Here is a 26204-nt window from a genome sequence, read left to right as displayed (position 1 = left end):
TGTGGATGGCAAACACACAGGGTCAACTTGGCTTTCCCACACACTTGTCTAGGTCAGCGGTTCTCAAGAGAGGGCAAGTCAAGCTCCACACCTGCCCTAAGACACTGAGAAATATCTGCAGACGTTTTTTTGACAGTCCCAAGCTTGGAGCTGTGGCGACACTGCTAGCATCTAGTGGGAGAGACGCGTCTGACATCCCGTGGGGACAGCTCCTACCACAGGAAATTACCCATCCAGTATGTCACGCGCTCAGAGGCTGAGCAAGCCTGTTCTGAGCAGATACTGGGAATGAATTCCTCCTACAACCACCCCCTCATGCGCACCATGATGGTTCTGTGGGGGCTCCGTGACGTGTGGGCCTCAATGTTTCAGTGATCACACAGACAGTATTTGTTTACAAATAAGCCCAATAACCTTGACCCCCCCAAAAAAAAATGCCTGCATCCAAACCCCTGAAAACAGACAGAAAATGCTTGGCTTGCCTTCAAAACTAAAGGCAAATATTCCTGGTGACACCCCCGTGGTGACTCAGGCTCACTGGGGAGAAGGATCCCTCCAACTCTCCTCCCACGGGGATAATGGTGGGATGCTGCGCTCTTCATCGCTCAGAGTCACAGGGTCCTGCCGCATACAGCTGCACCTTTAAATTTTCATGGTTCTTAGATCTTAAAGCGATTAATCCAGGGAAGACTTTTTCCAGCGATCAGTTCATGTTCCTCTCAGGCAGGAGAAAGCAACAGCGATACCATTTGTGTGAATAAACACAAACACACACACACACGCACAGGGAACTCTCCAAGGGCCTGGTCTCCACAACTGAGGTTGTCTGGGAGTCCCCAGTGTCCAGCACCCACCCCCAAAGCTCCTCCAAACACTCTTGTTGCTTTTCCTAGTCCACTCTCTTCCCCTCCTCCCTCTGGAAGAGATGAGGCCAAATGCCATGGGCAAGAAACCCCAGGTGTCTATCCTTGATACTCTGAATTAAACAGAAACAGCTGCTCACACTGGTTTGCCTCGACAACCCACTTACATCAGCACCCCGAGATGAATAGCATCCATATTCTGATGCCCAAGCATTTGATGGGCACCCCATACTTTCCATGTTCCCTGAGCCTGGTGAAACCACTGTGGGCCACAAATAAGTACAACCATGAGCCCCCATCCACACATGGAATTCCTCCATCAACACAATTAACCAAGCTGTATAAACTAAGAAGGAAGGAGGAAGTTTAGGCCGGGTGGTGGTGGCACACGCCTTTAATCCCAGCACTCGGGATCCGCACATCGCTGGCTAGCTTAGACAACATCAGCATCACTGTTGGAGAATCAGGCCTGTGCAGTTTGTAGAGAATGAGAAACAGAGCCACATAAAGACGCCCAGTTAATTTTTGGTGGGTGGTTTTGTTTTGTTGTTTTTGAGAAAGGCTCACTATATAGCTCTAGCTGGCCTGGAACTCACTATATAGACCATGCTAACTTTCAACTCATGGGGTTCTGCCTGCCTCTGCCACCTGAGCGCTAGGATTAAAGGTGTGTACCACAACCATGCCAACTCTAATTTTTGACAAGAGTACAAAACAAAAATGCAAATGGAGAGAAGGTATCATTGCCATGTGGTGCTGGGGCTGGCCCGCCACTGGTACATATAAAAAACAAAGCGAACAGACAAAGCCCAGGATCTAATCCACCTCTCATACAAAAAATGTTAACCCCAACTGAATTGTGAACCTAAATGTGAAACTAAAAATTTATTTTAATATTGACTTATTTTATGTATATAAGTGCTCCATCTTCACACACAGCAGAAGGGGAAATCAGATCCCGTTACCGACAGTTGTGAGTCACCATGCGGTTGCCGGGAGATGAACTCAGGACCTCTGGAGGAGCAGCCAGTGAGTGCCCTTAGCCAGCCAGTGAGCCATTTCTTCAGTCGCTGAAACTATAAAATCTTAAAGTGGGGGAAGTTTAGACAGAAAACATTCCGTCTAAAGCTAGGTCTTCAGCTCTTAAAGCTCTTAAAGCTGTGACCATAAAAGGGGACATCTATAAACGACGAGACTCCCTCAGAACTGAAAAGAAGAGCTAAGGACTGAGTAAGACCCTGTGGAGAGGATGAGACAAACTAGAGACGGAGACTCTGTTCGTGAATTGTGCGTCTGCCAAAGGACAGCATCGGGAACACGAGGAGAACTCTCAAAACGCAAAAGTAAAATAAATAGGGAATCAAATCCAATGAGAGAAACACACGGAGAGAGTTTTCCAAAGGAGACACAGATGGGAAACGGCAACTATTGAAAACCGTGTCTGCTGGGTCCTTTAGTCCCAGCACTTGGGAGACAGACTGGAGGATCTCTGGGAGTTCAAGGCCTACCTACCTGGTCTACACAGCGAGTTCCAGGACAGCCAGAGCCAAGAGGTGAATCGTAGCGAAACAAAACAAAAACGGTGCTGCCTATGCTTGTGTTTGTCAAGGGTGACCTTGGAATGCCCGAGCGTCAGAGTGGGGACAGCCACCCTGAGGACTTTCTCTACAGAGTTCAACATGCAACTCCTACACAAATCTAGGAATCGTTTGTTACCTTGGGTGTTTATCCCTGGGAAATAAAACCTCATGTTCCCACAGACACCCGCACACAACTCTTTGGAAGACACAGCTGCCTTCCTTGCCCTGGGATGCAAACTCAAAGCAGACCATTTCTAAGACAAAAGGGTGAGGTGTTATCACAGTGACCCGTTATCCAAGACCAGGTGGGGCCAGACAGGGGCACTATAATAAATTTAATGCTGATGCTTGAGCTAGAAAGCATCAGCCGGAGAACTCTGAGCTCTGTAAGACTTCCCGACCCTCAGGTGCCAGCTGTAAAGGTCAGGTCTCAGGCTACCTACATACAGCATCTGCCCAACTTGGCTAAACTACGAAATTCTCGCCAATTCTTTGCTACTGTCACTCGTGGACAATTTCACTAGTGTTTTAACCATTTTATAAGAAGATGCAAATCAAGCATGATTAGCTGGGGAAGCTGGAGAAGAGAGGGTATGGGGACTTGAAGCTTGCCGTGGCCCCCACACTCTCTGTGCTTTCGAAGTCACAGAAGGCTTTGCTGCAAAAGCACGGCTGGTTATAGCATTGGCGACTGATGATAACTTGACCTTTGCTTACCTTGTCTTTTTCTTCCAATGTCAGAATGGAACAGAGCCCCGCATGGTTGGCAAGCTCTCCATATGGCCACACCCTTAGCCAAATTAATACAAATACCTTTGAGTTGCCTTTGCTCCCCAAAGATAGAGGACCTGCAGTCTCCTTGGCCAACGACCTTGAGGCAGGACCCCAAACATCTGTCCTGTCCTCTCATGAGCACCCTCGTCCCATGGGAGATTCTCCAAGTTTGAGATGAAGATGAGCTAGGAAGGGGTGTATGGATAAAGTGAGCACGGCTGTATGCATGTGGTCCCTCGCTGACTGGATTTGTGACTCACAAAGGCGATCCCAAGTGAGGGTGGTACCTAATGATGACATCATCATCATCATCATCTTAGCTTGTACAAACAAACCCAATGATGTCAGTCCCTGTCCATGCTCTGTGAGATCGCTTCCACCACTCTAAGGAGACAGAGTTCAGAGTTCCCGGACAGCTCGCCTGGTGGAGCTGGCAATAATTTAATTCCATCTCTAGTATTTTTGTGTAGGCACATCGAGAACCATGAACAGCTTTAAGAAGGAAGAGTTTGACTGTCACATCCTCGACAAAGGCTTTACAGCCAAGGACATTCTGGACTAAAAGATTAATAAAGCATCCTCTGATAACAAGGATGCTTTCTATGTTGCAGACGTGGGGACATTCTGAAGAACCACGTAAGATGGCTAAAAGCTCTTCCCCGCGTCACTCCCTTTCATGCAATCAAAAGCAATGACAACAGAGCCACGGTGAATACCCTACCTGCCATCGGGACAGGTTCAGACTGTGCAAGCCAGACTGAAATCCAGTTGGTGCAGGGGCCGGGAGGGGGGGGGGCCTCCAGAGAGGATTATCCATGCAAATCCCTGTAAACAAGTCTCAGAGATCAAGGATGCGGCCAGCAACTGAGTCCAGATGAGGACATTCGACAGTGAGGTTGAGCCGGTGAAGGTCGCCAGAGCACATCCAAAGGCAACGTCGGTTTTGCGGATGGCCACCGAAGATTCCAAAGCAGTCTGTTGCCTCGGTGTTAAGTTTGGTGCCACACTCAAAACCAGCAGACTTCTCTTGGAACGGGCAAAAGAGCTAAATATTGATGTTCTTGGTGTCAGCTCCCATGGGGGAGGGGATGTACTGACCCTGAGACCTTCGTACAGGCTCTGTCGGATGCTTGCTGCGTCTCTGACGTGGGAACAGAATTTGGTTTCAGCATGTATCTGCTTGCTATGGATAGCGGCTTTCCTGGATCTGAGGAAATGAAGCTTAAGTTTGAAGAGACCACCAGTGTGACCAACCCAGCTCTGGATAAGTACGTCCCTCCAGACTCGGGAGTAAGAGTCATAGTCGAGCCCAGCATGCTGCGTCAGCTTTCACCCTGGCCGTCAGTACCATTGCCCAAAAAATGGTGTGGAAGGAACAGACCAGCTCTGATGATGAGGATGGGTCAAAGGAGCAAACCTTCACGTATTATGTGAATGACGGTGTGTACGGACCATTTAACTGCCTTCTTTATGACCTGCTGCCGAAGAGACCCAAGCCAGATGAAAAGTATTCCTCGTCCAACATGTGATGGTCTTGATGGGATGGTCGAGCGCTGTAACCTGCCTGACATGCATGTGTGTGATTGCATGCTCTTTGAGAACAGGGGTGCACACACTGTTGCTGCTGCATCTACTTTCAATGGGTTCCAGAGGCCCTTCTATCTATGTAATGTCGAGGCCAGTATGGCAACTCAGGAAGCAGATCCAGAGCCATGGCTTCCCACTAGAAGTGGAGGAGCAGGACGCTGGCACTCTACCCCCCTCTTGTGCCCAGGAGAGAGGGATGGACCGTCACCCAGCAGCCTGTGCTTCCGCCAGTATCAATGTGTAGATGCCATTCTTGTAGCTCTTACCTGCAAGTTTAGCTTGAATTAAGGGATTCGGGGGGACCATTTAACTTAATTATCGCTAGTTTTGGAATGTCTTTGTAAGAACAGGGTTGGCACAGATGCAGTGTGGAAGGCTAGGAGATGGGTCACACTTACCTGTGTTCCTATGGAAACTTGGAATATTTGTTTTATACGGACTTTTATCACTTTTCAGACATGATGCTAACGTGGGCCCCTCAGCTGCAGAGCAAGCATTTGTAGCTTGTACATTTGGCAGAATGGGCCAAAAGCTCATGTTGGGACCCACTTTAGAAATAAACTGTCTTGAAATTTAAAAAAAAAAAAAAGGATACTTGATATATATGCACAGGCTAAGGACAGATCGTTCAGAAATTCCCTTCAGATTCTATGTCACTACACACCTATTATAGTTTGATTTACAAATAAATCATAGCAAGAGATTAACAAAATAAAAGAAAACACTGGTGTTATCTATTTTTGGAGTTCCCATCTTCTGTATTTACTTTCACAGATGGCCTACAACAATGGAAACCATGGAAAGTGAAGCCACAGATAAGGCAGGACGAGCAACTGTACTTTCAAAAGCCCGGCTACATCCTCACTGAGGAGACCTTGATACTTTTGGAACACACTCAGCATGATGTTTATGTACCCCATCTTTCCGGTGACCCCCCCCATACCCTATGGGATTTGTTTACCTAGTCTCCTCCTCCTTATTGGGAACCCAAAGGAAAAGGAACACTTCTTGAATGACGATAAACCACGTGATTTGTGAAATGACACTACCTAATTCCTGACAGAACTACACAATTCTATTCATTCCCTCCAGAACTATACAATATTTCCGGTTCTAGGGAAAGAGCTTCCTTCATTCTTCACACTCTCCACAATAACCGTGTAGTGGTTTCATCACCCGGAAGCGTCTGTTCAGAATTTGGAGCGTTGCAGACAGCTTCTGTGAGAGCTGGCCTTTCCAGGAGAATCTTAAAGGATGTACAAGACCAGTAGAGGGATGGTCAGAAGCAGAAGGCACAAGCCAAGGCCGTGGGTGGAGCAAGAGGCCTAGGAGGGTAGGGGCCACATTCACTCCCTCCCTAGGAAGGAGAACCTCCCTTCCTCCTCCTGTGGTGTTCTCATTAGATGAAACAACATTCAGCACTTCTAAAAATAGAAATTAATTACACAGAGACGCATCAGTGGGTCACAAAAAGGCACAGGTACCTTTCTCCAACTATCTGATGATAGACCTGAGCTGCCTGCTGTTCTCCCTGCCTTGACGCTGTCTCTGCTCCAGAGCCCTCTCCTGGGGTCCTGACCCGTCTCCAGCCTCTTCCAGCTACAATGAAGATGCTCAAGGGAGATACGGAGGAAGAGAAGGGCTGATTCAGGGGAGTCCCTTCTCGTTGCAGCAACAGGCCTGGAGACCATTCAGAACGCCTAGCCCCATCCTTTTCTGCTTTGCCCTAGGAGGGTGGGCCCAACTGCCTACGAACCCAACTCTATAAGAGTCCTGTAAAAGCCAACAAGCTGAAGGTGTGTTTGGGAGCCTGTGCTGCTCCTGCCAAACGGTGGACCTTCAGGAGGTGGGACGTGGAAAGTCACCAGAGTGTGCCCTTGAAGAGGCCAGAGCTCTGGTGCAGCCTTCTGTGCGCCTCTAACACCACTTCATCACAGGCCTCCAAGGACCACGGGTTGAACTCTCTGAATCCACGAACCAGTCAATTATCTCAAGGTTATTTTGTTGGTTTTTGTTTTTCTGTTTTGTTTTGAGTTGCAGGAAGCTGATCCATCACTGAGGTCTTAGCACACAGATGAGACACACAGCTCACGCCTTCAAGAGCACACACACAGTCTGCGCTTACCTCTGACTTCCCCCATTCTCCTCACCACCATGTTCTTTCTCTATCTTAACCAAAACCAAACAAGGGTGTTGGTACAATCTCTAACAACCAAACTTAATGAACAAACATAAACTAAGAAACCAGAATATTCCAAATACTTGAACAGGTCAGTCACCTTTCCTCGAGAATCTCTGACATAGTTCCTGTGAAAAAGCAAATAAACTCACCCAGCACATGGCCCAGCAACAGCATGGGAGGGTGCTGGGGAGGAGGGAGGGTATTAGAGAGGAAGGAGGGTGCTGGGGAGGAGGGAGGGTGCTGGGGAGGAGGGAGGGTGCTGGGGAGGAGGGAGGGTGCTGGGGAGGAGGAGGGTGTTGGAGAAGAGGGAGGGTGCTGGGGAGGAGGAGGGTGTTGGAGAAGAGGGAGGGTGGTGGGGAGGAGGAGGGTGTTGGAGAAGAGGGAGGGTGCTGGAGAGGAGGAGGATGTTGGAGAGGAGGGAGGGTGTTGGGAGGAAGGAGGGTGATGGGGAGGAGGGAGGGTGTTGGGGGGGAAGGAGGGTGCTGGGGAGGAGGGAGGGTGCCGGGGAGGAGGAGGGTGATGGGGAGGAGGAGGGTGATGGGGAGGAGGGAGGGTGTTGGAGAAGAGAGGGTGCTGGGGAGGAGGAGGGTGATGGGGAGGAGAGAGGGTGCTGGGAAGGAGCAGCAAGCCATTCCCTGGCCTCACTTTGATACAAGTTTGTGTTGATTTAGAGAAGAAGCATTCCCCAGTGACCTGCGCTTCCTCTCAGCCTCCACAGTGGTGATTACCCGCTAGCGTATTTACAGCTCCTGGACTGAGGGCACCCTCTCCTCCAGCTGGCCAGCTACAGCTTAAGCACCCAAAAATATTTATGCTTGTCTTTCTGTGCCTGGTGCCTGTTAAAATCCTCTGTGAGTCTCTGAACTCTGCACTTCCCAGCTGGAGACACCTGACCTGATGTCAGTATGGATAAAAGATAGAAATGGCTCCCAGAAGCAGAGGGAAAGAAGGTGGCTTCCCTGCAGGCCTCGAACACTGTACACCCAACACAGTATACACACAGAGACAGACAGACAGACAGACAGACAGACACACACACACACACACACACACATACACACAGAGACAGACAGACACCATGGGCCGCCTCTTCCAGTACTGGGCAAAAGACTTAACCAGACACCATTAATTCTTCTCCCCCTCCCCCACCCCATTCTACCCCATTATTAACTTAGCAGGGCACACAACTGGGCTATCACTTAAGTCACCAGATTTCTTACCCTTCCGCTACCTCAGCTGGAGTCTCCCACTCAGTCACACGTGAAGGCATGCCACGCCTAGTGAGTGAAACCAGAGACCGCTTGGTTCCTTCCCAGCTGTCCTCAGTGGGTGCACTGGGACTTGCCAGGTCTGGAGCCGGAGATGATGCTCTGACCCAAAACACATCCAGGGTCCTAAGGAGTACTCACTCCCCTGTAAGATCTGCCTACAGAGAATTTTACCACCTTCTTCCCCAAGCAAATCTTTGCTTACCAGGGGAACCATAAAGTCTGAAAAAACCAGTGATGATATTTTACTGTGTTATAGTAGAAGGACAATGGCTATTTATTGTTTTTATGTATCTACACTTGCAGACTCCCTGGCTGTCAGACAGTCTGAATATAATAGTACATAAACAAAGTCCTAGGGAAGACGCAGACCCACGGGGAAGGGGGGATGCAGATCCACAGGGAAAGGGGGATGCAGACCCACGGGGAAGGGGGGATACAGACCCACAGGGGAGGATGCAGATTCACGGGGAAGGGGGGGAAGACCCACGGGGAAGGGGGAGGGATATAGACCCACAGGGAAGGGGGGATGCAGACCCACGGGGAAGGGGGGATGCAGACCCACGGGGAAGGGGTTATGCAGACCCACAGGGAAGGGGGATGCAGACCCACGGGGAAGGGGGATGCAGACCCACGGGGAAGGGGGAGGGATATAGACCCACAGGGAAGGGGGGATGCAGACCCACGGGGAAGGGGGGATGCAGACCCACGGGGAAGGGGGATGCAGACCCACGGGGAAGGGGGATGCAGACCCACGGGGAAGGGGGGATGCAGACCCACAGGGAAGGGGGGATGCAGACCACAACCAAGTGGTGAGCAGAGAGACAAGAATGCCACTAAAAGCTCCGAAGCTGCTGCTCTGAGAAAGTCCACTGAACCCCATAACCACACTCAATTTAGGCAACACAGTGTGTCAAGCTATTGTGACCCTTCCCAACATAAATCCAAAATACTCAATAAAACACAACAGATAAAAATTTCTACTTAGTTGAACTTGGGGAAAAAGAAAAGAGAAGACTTCTCCAGGGTCATAAATGAGGAAGGGGTTGAAAACCTCGGCAGGCTCAGTGAGAAAACCTGTCTCAGAAAATCAGGTAGAAAGAGAGAGAAGACACCCCACATCGGCTTCTGGCCACCACAAGCTAGTGTACACACATGAAGCTGTAGCCATCCATACACAAACATGCACACATCACACACGAGTGTGACAAAGAGAAAGAAAGAAAAGGAACAAGCTGACAAACGTGCCAATCAAGGAAAATAAGCATTGCTATTAAACGGATCAACTAAGGGGAGATTTTAAAAAGATGAAACAATAACAACAGCAGGAAGGAACAGAGTTGATCAGCTCTTTAAAGCTGTGTGTATTACTCAGGAAAGAAGCAGGTATGATCATTTTAAATTTCAAATCAAGCATGTATGTGAAATATGAGTCAAATTAACGGCAGAATGCACACTGTCGAATGTATGGCGTCCCAGATGGGAACGAAAACATGAGAATTAAAAATCCAAAGAAGGCCAGGCGGTGGTGGCGCACGCCTTTAATCCCAGCACTCGGGAGGCAGAGACAGGCGGATCTCTGTGAGTTCGAGGCCAGCCTGGTCTACAGAGCTAGTTCCAGGACAGGCTCCAAAGCCACAGAGAAACCCTGTCTCGAAAAACAAACAAACAAACAAAAAAAAAAAATCCAAAGAAAAGGCAACATTTAACAATCAAAAAATGCCATGGAAAATAAAGAACATAAAATACAATGATCAAAATAGAGCAACGTTACTTATTAATAGCCACAATGGCATAAATGAATTAAATTATTTGGTTTAAAAAAGCTTCTCAAACATCATTTCAAGAAATATAGCTATATTTTGGTTCATAAAAAAATAATAACCTAAAACATAATCATAGAAAATCAGACACTAAAGAACCACAGAATATCCCAAGCAAGTGCCAGTAGAATAGACATCACTGCCAACTGATTAGGGTGATTTACCCCAAAGCTTCTAAATCTACTTGGATTTTAAAATACAGCTTCAAAATAAATAAAGCAGCCCGAATTACAGTAAGACCAAATTATAAAGTACACAGAAAACTTAAACAACATATTAATGAATTGAATACTTTTACAAACTACAGCAATACAAGGATGGGCTGCAAAACAAAACCAAATGGAACAAGAGTTAAAATATAATAGATTCCACAGACAGAGAAATATGACTTCATCAAATCTTTACATCTGTACCCTGAACACATACAATATCCTCCCTGCCATGGGTTACAGCTGAAATTTTAAAGCTTCACTCTGATGGAATTACATGAAAATCTCCACCCAGACCAGGAGCAGCCACAGTCTCTCTCTGGTACACACAGACAGACTAGGAGCAGCCAGTCTCTCTCTGGTACACACAGACAGACTGGGAGCAGCCACAGTCTCTGGTACACACAGACAGACTAGGAGCAGCCAGTCTCTCTCTGGTACACACAGACAGACTGGGAGCAGCCACAGTCTATCTCTGGTACACACAGACAGACTAGGAGCAGCCAGTCTCTGGTACACCCAGACAGACTAGGAGCAGCCACAGTCTCTGGTACACAGACCCATAACATCAGCCACTTGTTTACTAAGCACAAACCCCACCATGACGTCACATCCAGGGTCTGGAAAAGACGACCCGCAAAAAGTCTCTGGTTTCTGGCGGCTCCTGCGATTCCCATTAAAGCAAATACGAGGCAGTTTGAACCAAGTTCCTACAGCAGGTTCAGAGAACCAGAAGGAACCCCAGTAAAATATACGAGGCCATTTGTTTGAACGGAGCTCCTGTAACGGGCTTAGAGAAGCAGAGAGAACCCCAATAAAATTCTCTGGCTGAAGTTCTACATGCCTCACCCCAACTGCGTGCCTATCTGACAGACCAGGAGAGACCGAACAGTCAAATAATACAAACAAGTCATTCCTACTGATGTGAGTGTCCTCTTTGTGACCGCTGGCAGGACAGTAACCTGAGCGCCACCCACCAGGCTTCTCTTTCCCTGTTCCTTTGCCACAAAACCCACTGCTCTCCCACTGGTCCAGTGGTGGTGATGGGGTCTCATTCTATTTTATGATATGGAAATCATCCTGAATCTCAAAATCACAACTACCAACCAATGGGTTCTGATACTCAGTTTGTCTTTCAACACTCCTTTCCACAGTACTGATTCACTGGGGTGACGTATCTCTGTCCTTAGAAATTGCCAACTAATCTGGCTACTTATTACTTGTGTCTAGTTTATGACTGTATTAAAAAGCTGGGGGAGGGTGTTATTGTAGAGTAAAAAAAGCCTAAGGGTGGGGCTGGAGAGATGGCTCAGTGGTTAAGAGCATTGTCTACTCTTCCAAAGGTCCTGAGTTCAATTCCCGGCAACCACATGGTGGCTCACAACCATCTGTAAAGAGGTCTGGTACCCTCTTCTGGCCTGCAGACATGCACACAGACAGAATATTGTATACATAATAAATAAATAAATAAATAAATAAATAAATAAATAAATGCATAAGGGTGACCATCTTTGAAAAGTGGAAGCTAGGGCTGGAGAGATGGCTCAGTGGTTAAGAGCACCACCTACTTGCGTAAATGGTCCTGAGTTCAATTCCCAGCAACCACATGGTGGCTCACAACCATCTGTAATGAGATCTAGTGCCCTCTTCTGACCTGCAAACATGCATGGAGGCAGAATACGGTATACGCAATAAATAAATATTAAAAAAAAAAAAAAAAAGAAAAGTGGAAGCTAACCAGGCCTGGTAGCACACACCTTTAATCCCAGCACTTGGAAAGCAGAGGCAGGTGATCTCTGTGAGTTCGAGGCCAGCCTGGTCTACAGGGCAGGTTCCTGGACAGGCTCCAAAGCTACACAGAGAAACCCTGTCTCAAAAAAAAAAAAAAAAAAGAAAGAAAAGAAAAGAAAAAAGAAAAGAGAAAGCTAAGCTAGCTCACCTACTTTCCCTTCCTGAGATTCTGTGGGAGATCTGTGTAGAAACAACACAGGAGTCGAGGACCAAAACAGCTTGAACTCCGGGGCAGGGCAAAGGACCTGGTTCCTGGATGCAGGGACCATGAGTAAGCAAGCACAGAGAGCGACCAGGAGACCTGGCCAAGTAGGTCAGCCCTCTTGCCTTCCCATCTATCAACAGAGAAAGTGTGTTTCCCATGACACGCCTGTTTACCTTTAAAGAGGACCAGAGGGGAAAGCCCTTTGTCACCCTTTGACAGCCCTGTCCCTGCTCCAGTTTGCATCCTGGGTGGAGGAAGGAGGGCAGGGAGACAGTGAAGGCCAAGTAGTGAGTAATGGTCATGTTAAGAAGTCAGACAAGTCTTCGGTAAGTCTGTTGAAGGCCGAAGGACACTGTCAGACCTCTGGGACTGAAAGAAGAGAAAGGACTTGACACCATGCACCCTGTCATCCCACATCTTCACCCAAAACACTGGTCAAGTATGATAAAAGAAAACCATTTTGAAAGAGGTTAAGGGAGCTGGAGAGATGGCTCAGTGGTTAAGGGCACTGACTGCTCTTCCAGAGGACCCGGGTTCAATTCCCAGCACCCACATGGCAACTCACAACTGTCTGTGACTCCAAGATCTGACGGCCTCACACAGGCATACATGCAGGCAAAACACCAGCACACATAAAATACAAATAAGTAATTTTAAAAAAAGAAAAAGAAAAGAAAGAGGTTAAAACTCGCACAAAAAACCCAACCATTTCAAGGGTATAAATCAACAGCACTTGGCACACTCACATCGGTATAAAACCACCACCTTGTCTGCTTGGTCCTGAAACACATGCATCACTTCCAAGGCAATTCCAAACATTCCATAACTACTGGAAACCATTCACCTGATCACAAAAATTTCGTAAAGGCAATTATCACTGAAAAAGCAGCCCAGAGCCCAGAGCTGGTGGCAAACACTGAAGATGGGGGCGAAGGGTAGTGACCGCTACCACCAAGAGCCCTAGCGACTACAGGACCCTAGGAGAAGCGGAAGGACCACAGCAGGGCTGCTCAGGTCCTCTTGAGACCTACACACAAGAAGGACTGTTATTCAGGAACAGGAAAAGCCCATGCATTTTTAGGTCATCATGCATCGCTTTACAAAATGTCAGAAGTCAACCAGGAAGAACAAAGCTCACCAGGGCCAAACTCATCTGCGTATTTTTTTTTTTTTTTTTTTTTTTTGCTTTTGTGAAAACAATCCATCTAGGGAGACCCAGCTGGCATCTCCCAGCAACTCCTCTTCCACCACCTTGGGACCCTGCACCCCTGGCTCCATCACTCTCTTCATCCAGTATCCTCTGCCGGCGTCTAACTCTCCTGAGACTCCTGTACGTTATGCAACCCTTTAGCGGTTCGGTATAAAAATATCATCCCACCGGACTGACGGCAACTCCAGTGGTGAAACTTATTCCATCTCTACTGAGCCCTTTTGTCCCGCTGTGTCAGTTTAACCCACAGGGAGGGGCTGATGCCCCTGCTTCCTCCGGCTTTACTGCCCATGTAGAAAACATGCAGTCATTCTTCTTCCCACGGCTCACGAAATCCATTTAAAACATATGCAGACTCTTCCCTTGCTTAAAATATATACGCAGTCCATCTTCTGTATCCGTGTGCACCACGAGGGCAGCTTCAACCAACCAGGGGTATAAAACAGTCCACCAAAAAGTATCACTGCCAACCTGGTTACGTAGACTAGATTTTTAGGATTCGTGTCTAAGTGACATTAACAAAACAACTCTTTATATAGTGACTCTATTGTATTGGACATAATACATAGCGTAGAAATAAATAAAGTATGCAGATGTGCTCAAGTTCTATTGAAAAGTCTTATTATTTTATGTAAGAGACTCGAACATCTCTGGACTTCAGTATCGGTGCGGGTCCTGGTAACACTATATACATAATATGTGTGTGTGTGTGTGTGTGTGTGTGTGTGTGTAGTTAATTTTAATACCAAAACACCTATCCAAATTAATCTTATAAAATATACTTCTCAATTATTTTCTATGCACACAGGTAGGGACTGACCTGTAAAACAGCACAGTTTCAGAAAACTAAGACCAAAGGAAGAGCAGACGATAAAAGGTACCAGTGTTGGTGAATGAGGCCAAATAAATAAATAAATAAAAATAAATAAATAAAAAAAATCCATGATTAGAGCGCAAACTCCTCCAGCCTGAGGATGAAGCAGGCAGCAGTTAAGGGTTGCGCTGTGCTCATGATGGAAACAAGCCTTCAGAAGAGAGCCTCCTGGTCTGGGAAACCTTGCAGCCTCGCACCCGTCCCCTGCAAGCCGCGATGGCCATCTGTGCTCGCTCCCTCACCCGGCATGTGTTCAGGCCCACATTCAGGCTCAAGGATTCCACGGTGACCTAGACAGACAAGCCCCTGCCCCTTCCAGTGGAGCTCACGTTATACAGAGCATCGTTGCTTTGCTGTGGTTCGTGCTTTGCAAAAAAACCTTGGGTACCCTGAAGGACTACAGTGTACGTCCATGTCTTCAGCCCCAGAACTCGGGACCCCGCCTGAACAAAGTGGGGTGCTGAACATTTGGGTGGGGACGCCTAAATGAAACAAACGGACCCAGAAGACATGAACTGCTACTTGAGGCTATCAGCAGGTCATGTGCCAGCGTGAACCAGCCTTCCCCAGCGCTGCAGACTTCATCAGTATGCAGGGTGTTTTCCAAGAAAACACGCAGCTACAGTCTTGTAACAAAGTCAAAAAGAATGCCGTCGGGATTTACATTGCCATATGCAAATGGAATATTTTTCTAGACTACTTTGCTAGAATAATCACTCTGTAACAGTCAGAAAATATCTATACCTATATATAGATATCTATGTCGGATCCTATCGGCTGAATAATACATAGACATGTGCACGCAAAGGAACATGTCTGCAGCACGAATCTATTTACAGAGAGCTTTGTCGTTGCCATTTTGAGACAGGGTCTTACTATGTAGCCTTGGATGGCCCGGAGCTGGCTACGTAGGTCAGGCTGGCCTTGAACTCATTGACTTCTGCCTGCCTCAGCCTCCTAAATCTGGGGCTTAAAAGGCATAAGCCACTGGCTGATAACAGAGCTTTCAGGGACAAATATAATTTACTCAGAGCTCACATGAAGAGAAAAAATTCAGTGTGTGTGTGTGTGGTGGGGGGGGAGAGCTACTGTTTAATTCTGTAATAACACACAGCACTCAGACACACCGAAGGGATTAATGGTCAGCTCACTTGAATAGGAATGACAGGAAATGAATTTAGACTAGAGTTTCGAAGCCTTTTATGTAAAAAAGCAGAGAGCAAATATTTTTGGCTTTGTAAGCAACCTACAGTCTTTGTTCCAGAAATTTCCATAGCATCTGTGTATCTGTGACTTATTTTTCATCTACAATGAAAAAATAATATATATCTTTTCTCCTGAGCCCCTGAGCCAAATAGCCTCGCACTGTTTATCGACTCCTGCCTTCCAGCATAAAAATGAGACGCGAGGAGCCCCTAACTCCTGTGCCCGTGTGTTACCTCTTTGAATCGCTCCAGCTCGTTCTGGAGGGCCTGTCGGGATATCTCCACCTCGATCATCTGCTGCCGCAGAGTTTCATTGTCGTCCTCAGCTTTAGCACGCTTCTCCTCCACAGTCTCCAGCTCGTGGTGCAATCTGACGGACACATCTTTGGCTACCTGCATTGGACGCCAGGGATACTCATCGGGATATGAAGTCTGGGGCGGGGGATGGATGCTAAGGGAACATTCAGACAGCCTCAGAGGAAGAACCATTAGCTTAGTCGTAGCAAGAACCCAGGAAATACGCACGAGGCTTATATTTAAACCAAGTAAGTATACATGCTGAGCACCCCTGATCCAGAAATTGAACATCTAAAATGAAGATCTGAACCCCTTTAGACACAAGCACTCTGAATAACGAATACAGTCTTACTGTTTTTATTGCTGTGATAAAACTCCGTGAACAAAAGCGGCTCGGGGAGGAAGGGTTTATTCCACTTACACTCCCACAACACAAGGCAGGACCTGAAGGCTGGGGTGTAGAGGCAGGAGCTGAAGTAGAGGGCATGTGGGGAGCTACTCACTGGCTTGTTCCCCATGGCTTGCTCAGCCTGCTTTCTTATACCTTCCAGAACCACCAGCCCAGGGATGGCACCACCTGCAATGAGCCGGGCCCTCACCCGTCAATCATCAACCAAGAAAAGGTCCTACAAACTTGCCTATAGGCCAGGATTATGGAGGCATGTTCTCAACCGAATATCAGCATTAGTGCCAATTCTCCTAACACTCGTATGCTTCCTGCCAAACAAATCAATGTTAAACCTAAAACTGTTTGGTGGTAGTTGCACATAGCCAAACAGTGGTGGTGCACACCTTTAATCCCAGCACTCCGGAGGCAGAGGCAGGCTGATCTCTGTGAGTTCAAGGCCACTCTGGTCTACAGAGTGAGTTCTAGGACAGGCTCCAAAGCTACACAGAGAAACCCTTTCTTGAAAGGAAAAAAAACCTAAAAGCAGTAAAAAAATAAAAATTCTGTATGCAGTAGATGATCCACAGAGTCAAGTTTTTCAAGATGTTTTCTGTGGCTCTTGTGTGGTTAAAACCTTGCAATGCTCAAAGCAATTAAACTCTTTTACTTTCTTTTTAATTTTATTTATTTTTATGTGCATGAGTGTTTTGCCTGCATGTTTCGCATGCAGTGCCCATGGAGGCCAGGAGATAGTGGTAGATCCCCCAGAACTGGAGTTGTAGATGGTTATGAGCCACTATGTGGTCACTAGGAATGGAGCCAGGTCCTTTGCAGGAGCATCCAGTGGTCTTAACCGCCGAGCCTTCTCTCCAGCCCAAAGCTCCTTTACTGTCTGACAGCGAGTGAGGAAAGACTGTAAGACAACCAGAAACCACCCTTTCTCACTTAAATTTTATTTTATATGGAGAGATATTTGCCTACATGTCTGTATGTCACGTTCATCCCTAGTACCCACTGAGACCAGAAGAGGGGGCATCGTATATTATGGGAGATGTTAGCGAACACCATGTGGACGCTGGGAATCGAATCCATAGGGAGTGGGTAGGTAGGTGTGTGGAGTTACCACCTCAGAGTCCTAGCCACGGGAGGCCGCGTGAGCGCACTCACCTTCAGATCCTGCTCCAGGCTTTTGATGAGCTCCCCGTCCACCTGCCCTGTTTCTGCCACTTTCAGGCTTTTCTGCTCAGCCTTCCTGAGTCGGTACTGCAGAATCCTGCAGTTCTTGTTGGCGCGGTCCAGCTCTCTCCGGAGCTCCTGCAGCTGGTAACCGTCCTCTTCTAGATAGCTGTCTCTCATCTCCTCCATCTCTGCACGGAGTTCATCTAGTTCATCCTAGGGACCCAAACGCCACAGGTGAGCCAGACCCTCGCAGGAAGGCAGCCTCTCTCCATCCGCGAGCCCACCCCAGTCCACCCAATACACCCAATGTCGAATGCCCACACACATGCATCAGCTCACGGCCATACCAAGGGACCACTGGAAATTCTCACAGGAGATGGTAAACTCACCAAGTATTCTTCTGAACTGAAGATGTAGGGATAAGTCCCGCCCCTTAGGGGGCGTGTTCACCTCGGGCTAATGTTTACCTATAAATCTGGTGAGTGTGTGCTCAGTCAGTAGAGCATGAGACTCTTAATCTCAGGGTCGTGGGTTTGAGCCCCACGTTGGGCGCCATTCTGTTGTAATATGAGCGGCGGGGCTGTGTCCCCAGCACCCAGGCCGCCTGCTAGCTTATGCCCCGAAATAATTACATGGACACTGTATTCTTTTAAACACTGCTTAGCCCATTAGCTCTAGCCTCTTCTTGGCTAACTCTCGCACCTGGACTAGCCCATTTCTAATAATATGTGTAGCATGAGTCTTACCGGGAAAGATCCAGCATGTCTGACCTGGCGGCTTGCTCCATCTTGTCTGCCTGGGAGAGGGGAGCATGGCCTCTGCTCCAGAGAGCAGAACTGTCAAGTCTGAGCTCACTTCCTCTTCCTCCCAGCATTCTGTTCTGTTTACTCCACCCACCTATGTTCTAACCAATAAAATGGGCCAAGGCAGTTTCTTTATTAGCCAATGACCTTCCTCCATCTAAAACAGTCCCCATGATTCCTTACATATCCAGAAGAGAAATCACCTCTACAAATAACCAAGCCCTCAGAGTCAAGCCAAAGGCACCAGTTACATACCGAGATGAACCAGGCAGACCTTCTACCTTCGATGGACATAAAGTTTAGCAGGATGATAACTGTTGACTGCCGAGGAATTACAGCACGCCTGCGAACGTCTCTAAAATTCTATTCTACGATACAAATGTTAGCATTCAATGACTCTAATGAGCAACATCTTCCTCCACTATTTCAAACACAGGCTGAGTTTAGATTTGTTTTGTTTTTCCATCTCCTATCCTGCATCTCTTCTCAAACCTCCCATTTTTACTACAAAGATGAGCGCTCTCTGGATGCAAAAACATTGCATGAAATGATAAAAGTCCACTCCTCCACACCGAGCTCTGGTGAGCTCTGGCCTTAGGCCTCTACCCAGTTCAGTCTGGATATCAAAATGAATTCATACTGTTTCCCATGCCACCGAACAAAACTGTGTTGTTATGTGACCTTCTGAAAAATCAGGATGTCCCCAACAGGCCAGTCGCAATACCATGGTAACACATTCCCTGGTACTTTCATCTTCATGGGGAGCAGAGTAAGCTGTGGTAACCGGAGAAGTACGCGCTCTTCTCCTCTGGTTCCGTCTCCCTGGTCCTGTCTTACAGGCAGAGTCACTATGAAACACCCAGTCTGCTGTCTTCAGTCTGTCTAGAAAATCTACCCCAGCCCAAGGAACTCTAGATTCAGAGGAGCAGGTGAGCTTGATTCCAGAACTGCCAACCCAAGACTTTGACCCCTGGCTTCCCTCCTACCCTACAGCCTAGACTCCTGGAAGTTTTATCTTCTCAGTGGGTGACTCTCCTCCCAGGCTCCCTAATCCCAACCCTAATTCAGGTTTCGGGCCTCAATCCCAAAACAGAAGAAAACCATTCTGAGGCTCCAAGCTTCCCAGCAAGCCTCCATCCATCTACAGCTGGGGAGTTAACCTTTAGAATGTAAATTCGGTGACTCCGCCCATTACCAAAGCCTTCAGGGCTTCTTTTCTTTCTCAAATTCCTGCACAGCACCCCTTCCCAGCACACAGGGCCTGTAGCCCTCTGTTCTTCCCTACTGGGAATGTTTCTGCCCAGATCCACGGGGCCAAAACCCTCTCGTAACGTGTAAAGCACATGGGTTAAGGCCCTCTGACCAGTCCCAGGGTGTCTGTCCATCTCTCTCCTTTCTCCCATCTCTTATCACCAATTAGTAATATTAGTGTATTTTTTTTTTTCCAGTTTCTCAACCTACCCGACAGTGAGCTCTGAAGGCTGGAAATCTCGTCCCCTGGCCCTTACCCAGGGGCAGAAGGCTCACAGCAGGCTCTCAAAAACATTTGTGGTATGAACACAAGAAACATCAACACGCAGAAAAGACCAAATCATCAGGACGATGGAACTCCAACTTAACTGCAACACTGCTTTTGCTGCAGTCCTGAGGACTGGTAAAGAAACCCCCCCCCAAACCTGCAAATGTAGAGCCATACACTGAATATATATTCTGTCGAATATGAAATATTTCAAAATATTTGAAGAAAAAGCAATTAGGGAAAAGCACTAAGGAAAGCATTCTAGAAATTTTCGTGACTTGTTTAGTATTTGGTGATTCAATTGCCTACAGAATAAGGCGCTCAGTTATTCCTATTTATTTTGTTCAATTAATACTGAGGCCCTAGAAAAAGAAGAAACTCTCACCCACACTTGAATGCCCTCAATAACCTTTCTGGCCCTCCTATTCAGTTTGTTCCAGGGATCTCGGGGTTCTCACCACCCTCCCCAATCCTGATTTGTTCTTAAAGCTAGGACTTGGCTCCCAACATCTGAGCCTCAGCTTGAGAAGACCCTGCACGGAAAGAAATGTCCTGAAAAGGAGATTATCTTGGGTAAAGGCGAAGTAAAGGAAACAGGAGGAAATCCTGGTGGGCTCGCCTGGAGGAAGATGCTCTCCAGTCAACCTCAGCTATACAGAATATTCTAGAACACAAACTGGGAGCCCATTCCCCCTAACCCCAGCTTGCAGCTTCCTCCTAGCTGCCCACTATCCTGATCAACAGAATCCCTATGGGCTGCTGGCCAGCTAATCTAACCCGATCAGTGAGTTCCGGATTCAACAGGACACTCTGACAAAATACTAATAATAAAATGAAGATCAACTGTTAACATCTGGCATCCACGGGAGTACACATACATGTGTATGCTTGCATGGACGCGAGAGCGCGTACACACACACACACACACACACACACAGACACACACACACACAAACCGTCACCCGCTAATGCTCAAAAAAACCCTCACCCTCTTATACAATATTTTATGCTAACATTGAAAATATCACTAAAATAAATCTATTCTGCTGGGTTGTGGTGGCACACACCTTTAATCCCAGCACTCTGGAAGGCAGGGGTAGGTGGATGAGCCATAGTTTCTATCAGGGGTTTTCAACCTGTGGGTCACGACCCCTTTGGGGTTGCCTAAAACCATCGGAAAACTTAGTTACGATTCATAACCGCAGCAAAATGACAATTGAGAAGCAGCCATGAAAATGATGTTACGGTTGGGGTCACCACAACGTGAGGAACTGTATTAAGAGGTCACAGCATTAGGAAGGCTGACAACCACACATTAGCCTACCCAGTAAGATCCAATCTCAAAAAAAAAAAAAAAAAAGCCAAGGTATTAATGCTTAGAATTATCTGTTCTGTTCTTAAAAGATTGTGCATACATAAGAAGATGGCAGATACAGTTCTCAGATATGAAAGTGTTCCTTGGTTTCCACACATTACAATAGAGGAAGCTGGTCCACCCTACCGCTGGCTATACTCGAGCGACGGGTTAAACAGTGATTACCAGCTAAAAGCAGTTTTCGATGCACCTTCACCTCTGAATGAATATCCCTGGAAAGAAGCTGTGTCTGGCTGTAACCGACTCCCTTGAAGGCAGCTGTGTCTGCAGAGACTGGGGACGCGGGCTGGAATTTCAGTACTGTGGGAAGATTAGAATTTTGCGGGTTCCGAAGCTGATTACTTTATCTTCGGCGAGTGTTAAGCCTTTTGGAACAGCCACGCCTTGCCCCACTCTGGAGCTGAACAAACACCTCATGATAACAAACAAAGTCTCCCCCTAAAAACTATTAACTCAGGCCAAGCCAAGAGCTAAGCACCCTGGGCCTACGACTCCCCCATTGCTGGAGCCACCTCCCTGCTACACCACCCCCAAGGAGTTTTAAGTGGCTTTACAAACAGCTTTCTCTGTTCTGTAAAACCACAAAAGCCCTGTGAAACTGCTTTCACGTTGGAACATTGGAACACGGAATTGGGAGTAACCTAAATCAGTGCTCCTGGGCCATGGTCACTCAAGATGGCTCCAGAACAAAGTACTTCTTATTCTCTTTAAGATGAGAGCCGTGATTTTTCTGCTGGCACCCCCCAAACCACTGAACAGGCCATATGTAGACAGATAATTTTATTCTGGGTACAAATAACCACCCACATTAGTAGAACTGGATGCTAGAAAAAGATCCGAATTATTCTCATTTCAACCGCTGTTTCCATAACCTCGTATTTTACATCAATTTCTGAAACAGAAGGTACCCTATATCATGCCCTTTAACCTCCGAGCTAACCCTAAAATAAGCCTCCATTTTCAGTGACAAGAAACCAAACAGTGGCCAGACCCTGTAATCTAGGTCTCAGAGCTAAGAAAGGAAAGCTGACTGCAAACAAGGCTGTCTGCTACCACACTCCAGTCTCAAGTAAATACAACAAATTGCCTGTTACAGGCAGGGCAGACGAGACAGTAACAAACGTACAATTGTAGTTTTTAAAAGCCCAGCATCCATGTAAACGAAGGAAAGTTGCCTGGCATTTAGAGACTGAGAGTGGATGGCACACATCCACGTCCGTTAGAGCAACTGGCACTCAAGGAAAGACTGCAGCGGCCGGGGAAGAGACAAAGATTCTCATTTTAAAAGCAAGGAGCCCGGGAGTTCAACCGCTCTCCTGACAGAGCAGGCCTGTTTCAGAGGTAAACTGAGGCCGGCGTTCCAACTCTTTCTATGGCCTAGAAAACTGTGATCTTTAGATTACCCCAGAGGCCAATTATGAATCACGTAAGAGGGCAGTAGCCGCTTGAAACCCGAAAGGCGCTATGACTCGGACAGGGGTCAGGGTGGATTGTGGTGGTTCTTTCTGAGGACACGGGAGATTTCAGGAGACAGAGTGTTCCTGAACATTAGAGACGTCTGCCACTTTTGTCATTTTTCAAGACTATCAAACAAAGCAGAACATGCATTGTTTCGGCAGATCGAATCTTGATATAGTAAATAAAGCCAAAGAAAATGCTGGTGTCTCTACCCCCAGACACGAACACAAATTTCTCTCTTTTCTTTTTAAGATTTAGTATTACTTTTTTATTTACATATATGTGCCTGTATGGATTTATGTGAGCCATGTGTGTGCAGATGCCCTCTGAGGCCAGAAGGCATGGGACCCTTATGAGCTGTGGTGAACTGCCAAGTGGGTGCAGGAATGGAACCCAGGTCCTCCGCAAGAGCGGCAAATGCCCTCACCGGCTGAGCCATGGCTCCAGCCCCGATGACCTTTTAATGCAGGATTTATAAGGGGAAAAAAAGCAGTATCCTTAATCAATATTGCTTTTGAGCATTAGACTGCTCGGATAACTTTAAATATTAGGTCATTATCTCACTCAAAAACTACATTTTTATGATATATTTTTATCTGTAAAATATTACATTGTGTTTATTCTTGCGGGGAAGGGTTACACACCACATACTTAAGGAAGCCAAGAGAATTAACTTTCAGAAATTGGCTCTCTCTCCTTCCACCAGGTATATGGCAGGCATCAAACCCAGGTTTGGCAACAATTTTGATACCCACTAAGCCACCTCCCTGCACATTACTGTACTTTTAAAATATTTTATGTAAATGAATTCTTGAGATTGCGTGAAGCTGCCCAATGACTCCCCTTTGCTACAGATAATGAATCAAGCCTTTTAACAGACATCAGATTGGAAGGGTGTTGGGTGCCACCTGTGTCTACCCATAAACACAAAATCCAGGGTTTCTTGGTATAACTACCCAAACTCTAGATCACACTAATGACAATATTCAAATGTCATTTCTCTTCATCAAAGGTTAATGGCACACATGGGTGAAAATGCCGTAATAAAAGCCATCCATCACTCGGTACCTGAACGTTAAAAAAGATCAGTAACTACTCCTACATTAATAATTCCTTGCAAACAGACCCAGCGGGAACACTGACGGTCCTTTGGTTAATGTTGCAATAGTCTCCTCTTCTGGGAGTTTACCGCAGAAAATACTGTCTTTTGTCTTAGAGGAATAATCCGCCTCATTTCCTTTGGGACAAGGGAAATGCTCTGTGTAGGGGACCAGCTGTGGCTGAGCAGGCCCGGGGACGGCTACTATTGTTTCCCAAGTCACAGTCCAGCCAGCAGCTGAGTGGCGGCGACTGTCCCAGGCCACAACATCTTGCCACCTAAGATTAACATATTGGTGCTTTCATGGCTGAAAAAAGAAAGCACCAATATGTAAAGCAGAATGTCGGGGAAGAATAAAGAATATCCTTGTTAACACTCATCCCTACCCCCAAGAAAAAGGAAGGCGAAGGAAGGGGGGGAGGGGAGGAGGGAGGAGATGACCCTCCAGAGATGCTAATTCTTGCCCGTACTAACACCCAGCCCTCAGGCCATGCTAAGCACCTGCCATTCAGTCAGCCAAATGGAACAAACCCTGTTGGCCAGAAACTAAAAATCTCCCCCAAAACTTGGGGTGTTCTGGATGCCAAATTTGTGCTTACTATCCAGATGACGGGGTTCAATCCACGTGACCTCCCACAACACCTCAGTGATTAAGAAATCACTCGGCCCAAGAAGCTGGTGTTCCGGCCCTCTTTTTTTTTTTTTTTTTTTTTTTAAGTAAAAGTGATTCTTAGAAAATAACCCAGAAAGCAGAGCAGAAAGGAACAGCCCTTCCTAGCCTAGCACTGGGCCACCACGCAGGACGTGGTGTCCGGATGGTGTCCACTGTCCAGGGGCACGTTGTGAGCGCGTCACAGTAAAGAGTGAAAGACCGCAAGGGACATTTTCGAAACCTGCCAGTGAACTCAGTGATGACCTCGGGAGAAAGCCCGCAGAAACGGAGGGCATAATAAATACATGGGCAATGAGCAGCCCTACTCATCCGATTGTCCCAGAGCGCTCAAGCGAAAATGCCAGGCAGGGAGGAACCAAGCGAGCGGTTTGTGAATTCTGTCCTCAGCAATAAGAAACTTGTCTGGGTTTGTCTAGAACAGACCCAAAGGCATGGGATACCTACGCTGGATACCTTAATTTCTGAGTATTCTCTGTGAGTTAATCAGAGGTCAAGTGTGTTTCTACTTGTCCTTTTGAGCAAAGGCAAGCCACCAGAACTGAAGCATTCTGGTTTTTTCATCTAATTATCTAGTGCCCTTTGATGAAAGAACAGACAAGAGTTAGATGACCCTACATGTTCCTCACAGAAGAGAAAGTGTCCTAACCCAAAAGATGCCCTTCAAATTTCCTTACCAGTGAGACATCCTCTCAGACCTTATTTTCTTATTACAGACACTTTGGTCAAATCAGAAAGTTCTGAACCGCCACGGTAACAGTTCTCTCTCAGAAAATAATATGATGCTTCGCGTAATCACAACATCCAGAACTTGTAAGTGTAAAACCTCTGGACAAAAATCTCTTCTTAGAGAACACTGGTGCATCCAGATGCTGTTATCTCAGGAGTTCTGTGCAAGAAGCAGGCATCCCTCTATCATGGGGGGGGCAAGGTACCCCAGTGCGGTATCAATAAGCAAAAGGCAAAATGAAGTTTATAACTTACACATTCTAACTACCACGGGCAAAAAAGGAATGCCGACGGCCCACACCTCATGAGGTCACTGTGACAGTCCAACCGGTGTCTACGCAAGGGGGCAGGCTTGTTGACCTGTAGGAGAGTCCGTTAGGATCCCTGTTCTTTTCAAAACTGAACTACTATATATAGGAAGCTTCTGAAGGACCCAGCAGACACACGGCATACATATACCAGGTAATTATTCTGGCTTCCTGCGCCTCCTTCAGACCCCTTCTAACCAATTCTTTCTCCTGCTGTCCAAGGAAAGGCTGAAGGATGGAGTCCAGGGCTCAGCGAACGGACAGCCAGGACACTTTCTCCCCGGGAAGCAGCAACTGAACACGTCTTGCAGATCAAACCCTACCAGTGGGATTTCTGTAGCCTTTCACAGGCCGGTGAGACATGCTCATTATGGGCCTTTCCCCTAGGAAAGCAAAAGAGAGCTCCGAAGTATTGTGTGGTGTACAGGCAGAGTGCGGCCGGGGAGGAGTCTCTGCAGAGGGCAAACAGAAGGGGCACCACTTCTGAGCGAGATGCTGAGTGTCTGAGGAATCAGAGTTAGGATGGGCACAACATCAGCAGGGTCTGGAAGGTGTGGGCTGGTAGCACAGATGTTGCTCAGCATGCGCAGTCTTGTGTTCTACACCTAGCATGCTGGAGAGTGGAGGATGCGGGCAAACCCCAAACCATGTTGTAAAGGTCCAATGAAATGTCAAAAACGCACAAATCAGGCTCCAAGGTCAAAGAGCTGCTTTCATTCACTGGGGTTTAAGCCAACGTTTAAAATCGAGGAAGGCAAGGCAAATAAAGCGGTCATCCAAAAATGAGCTTAGAAATGATGTCTAGGCG

General features: G+C 47.1%; 1 protein-coding gene and 1 pseudogene across 5 annotated transcripts in view; one reads left to right on the top strand and one right to left on the bottom strand.

Moving 5' to 3' along the window:
- The window catches only part of LOC121442783 (microtubule cross-linking factor 1-like), a 123558-nt gene that overhangs the window by 94417 nt on the left and 2937 nt on the right, over window positions 1-26204 (bottom strand). For 4 of the 5 annotated variants that reach the window (XM_041644394.1, XM_041644395.1, XM_041644396.1 and 1 more), the window contains exons 2-3: window positions 17424-17648; window positions 15806-15964 (exon numbers count right to left, since the gene is read on the bottom strand). The exons of the other annotated variant lie outside the window; for it this stretch is intronic. In XM_041644394.1, the coding sequence (XP_041500328.1) occupies window positions 15806-15964; window positions 17424-17648 (384 nt within the window). The remainder of the gene's footprint in view (window positions 1-15805; window positions 15965-17423; window positions 17649-26204) is intronic. 5 annotated transcript variants of the gene reach the window in all.
- Window positions 3702-5048, top strand: LOC121442785 (annotated as a pseudogene).

Source organism: Microtus oregoni, unplaced genomic scaffold, assembly GCF_018167655.1.
Source record: "Microtus oregoni isolate MIOR12 unplaced genomic scaffold, Mior012 000095F_ref0000231, whole genome shotgun sequence".
Taxonomy (NCBI): domain Eukaryota; kingdom Metazoa; phylum Chordata; class Mammalia; order Rodentia; family Cricetidae; genus Microtus; species Microtus oregoni.
The sequence above is the reverse complement of the archived record's forward strand: the minus strand, read 5'-3'. Positions and strand labels throughout refer to the sequence as shown.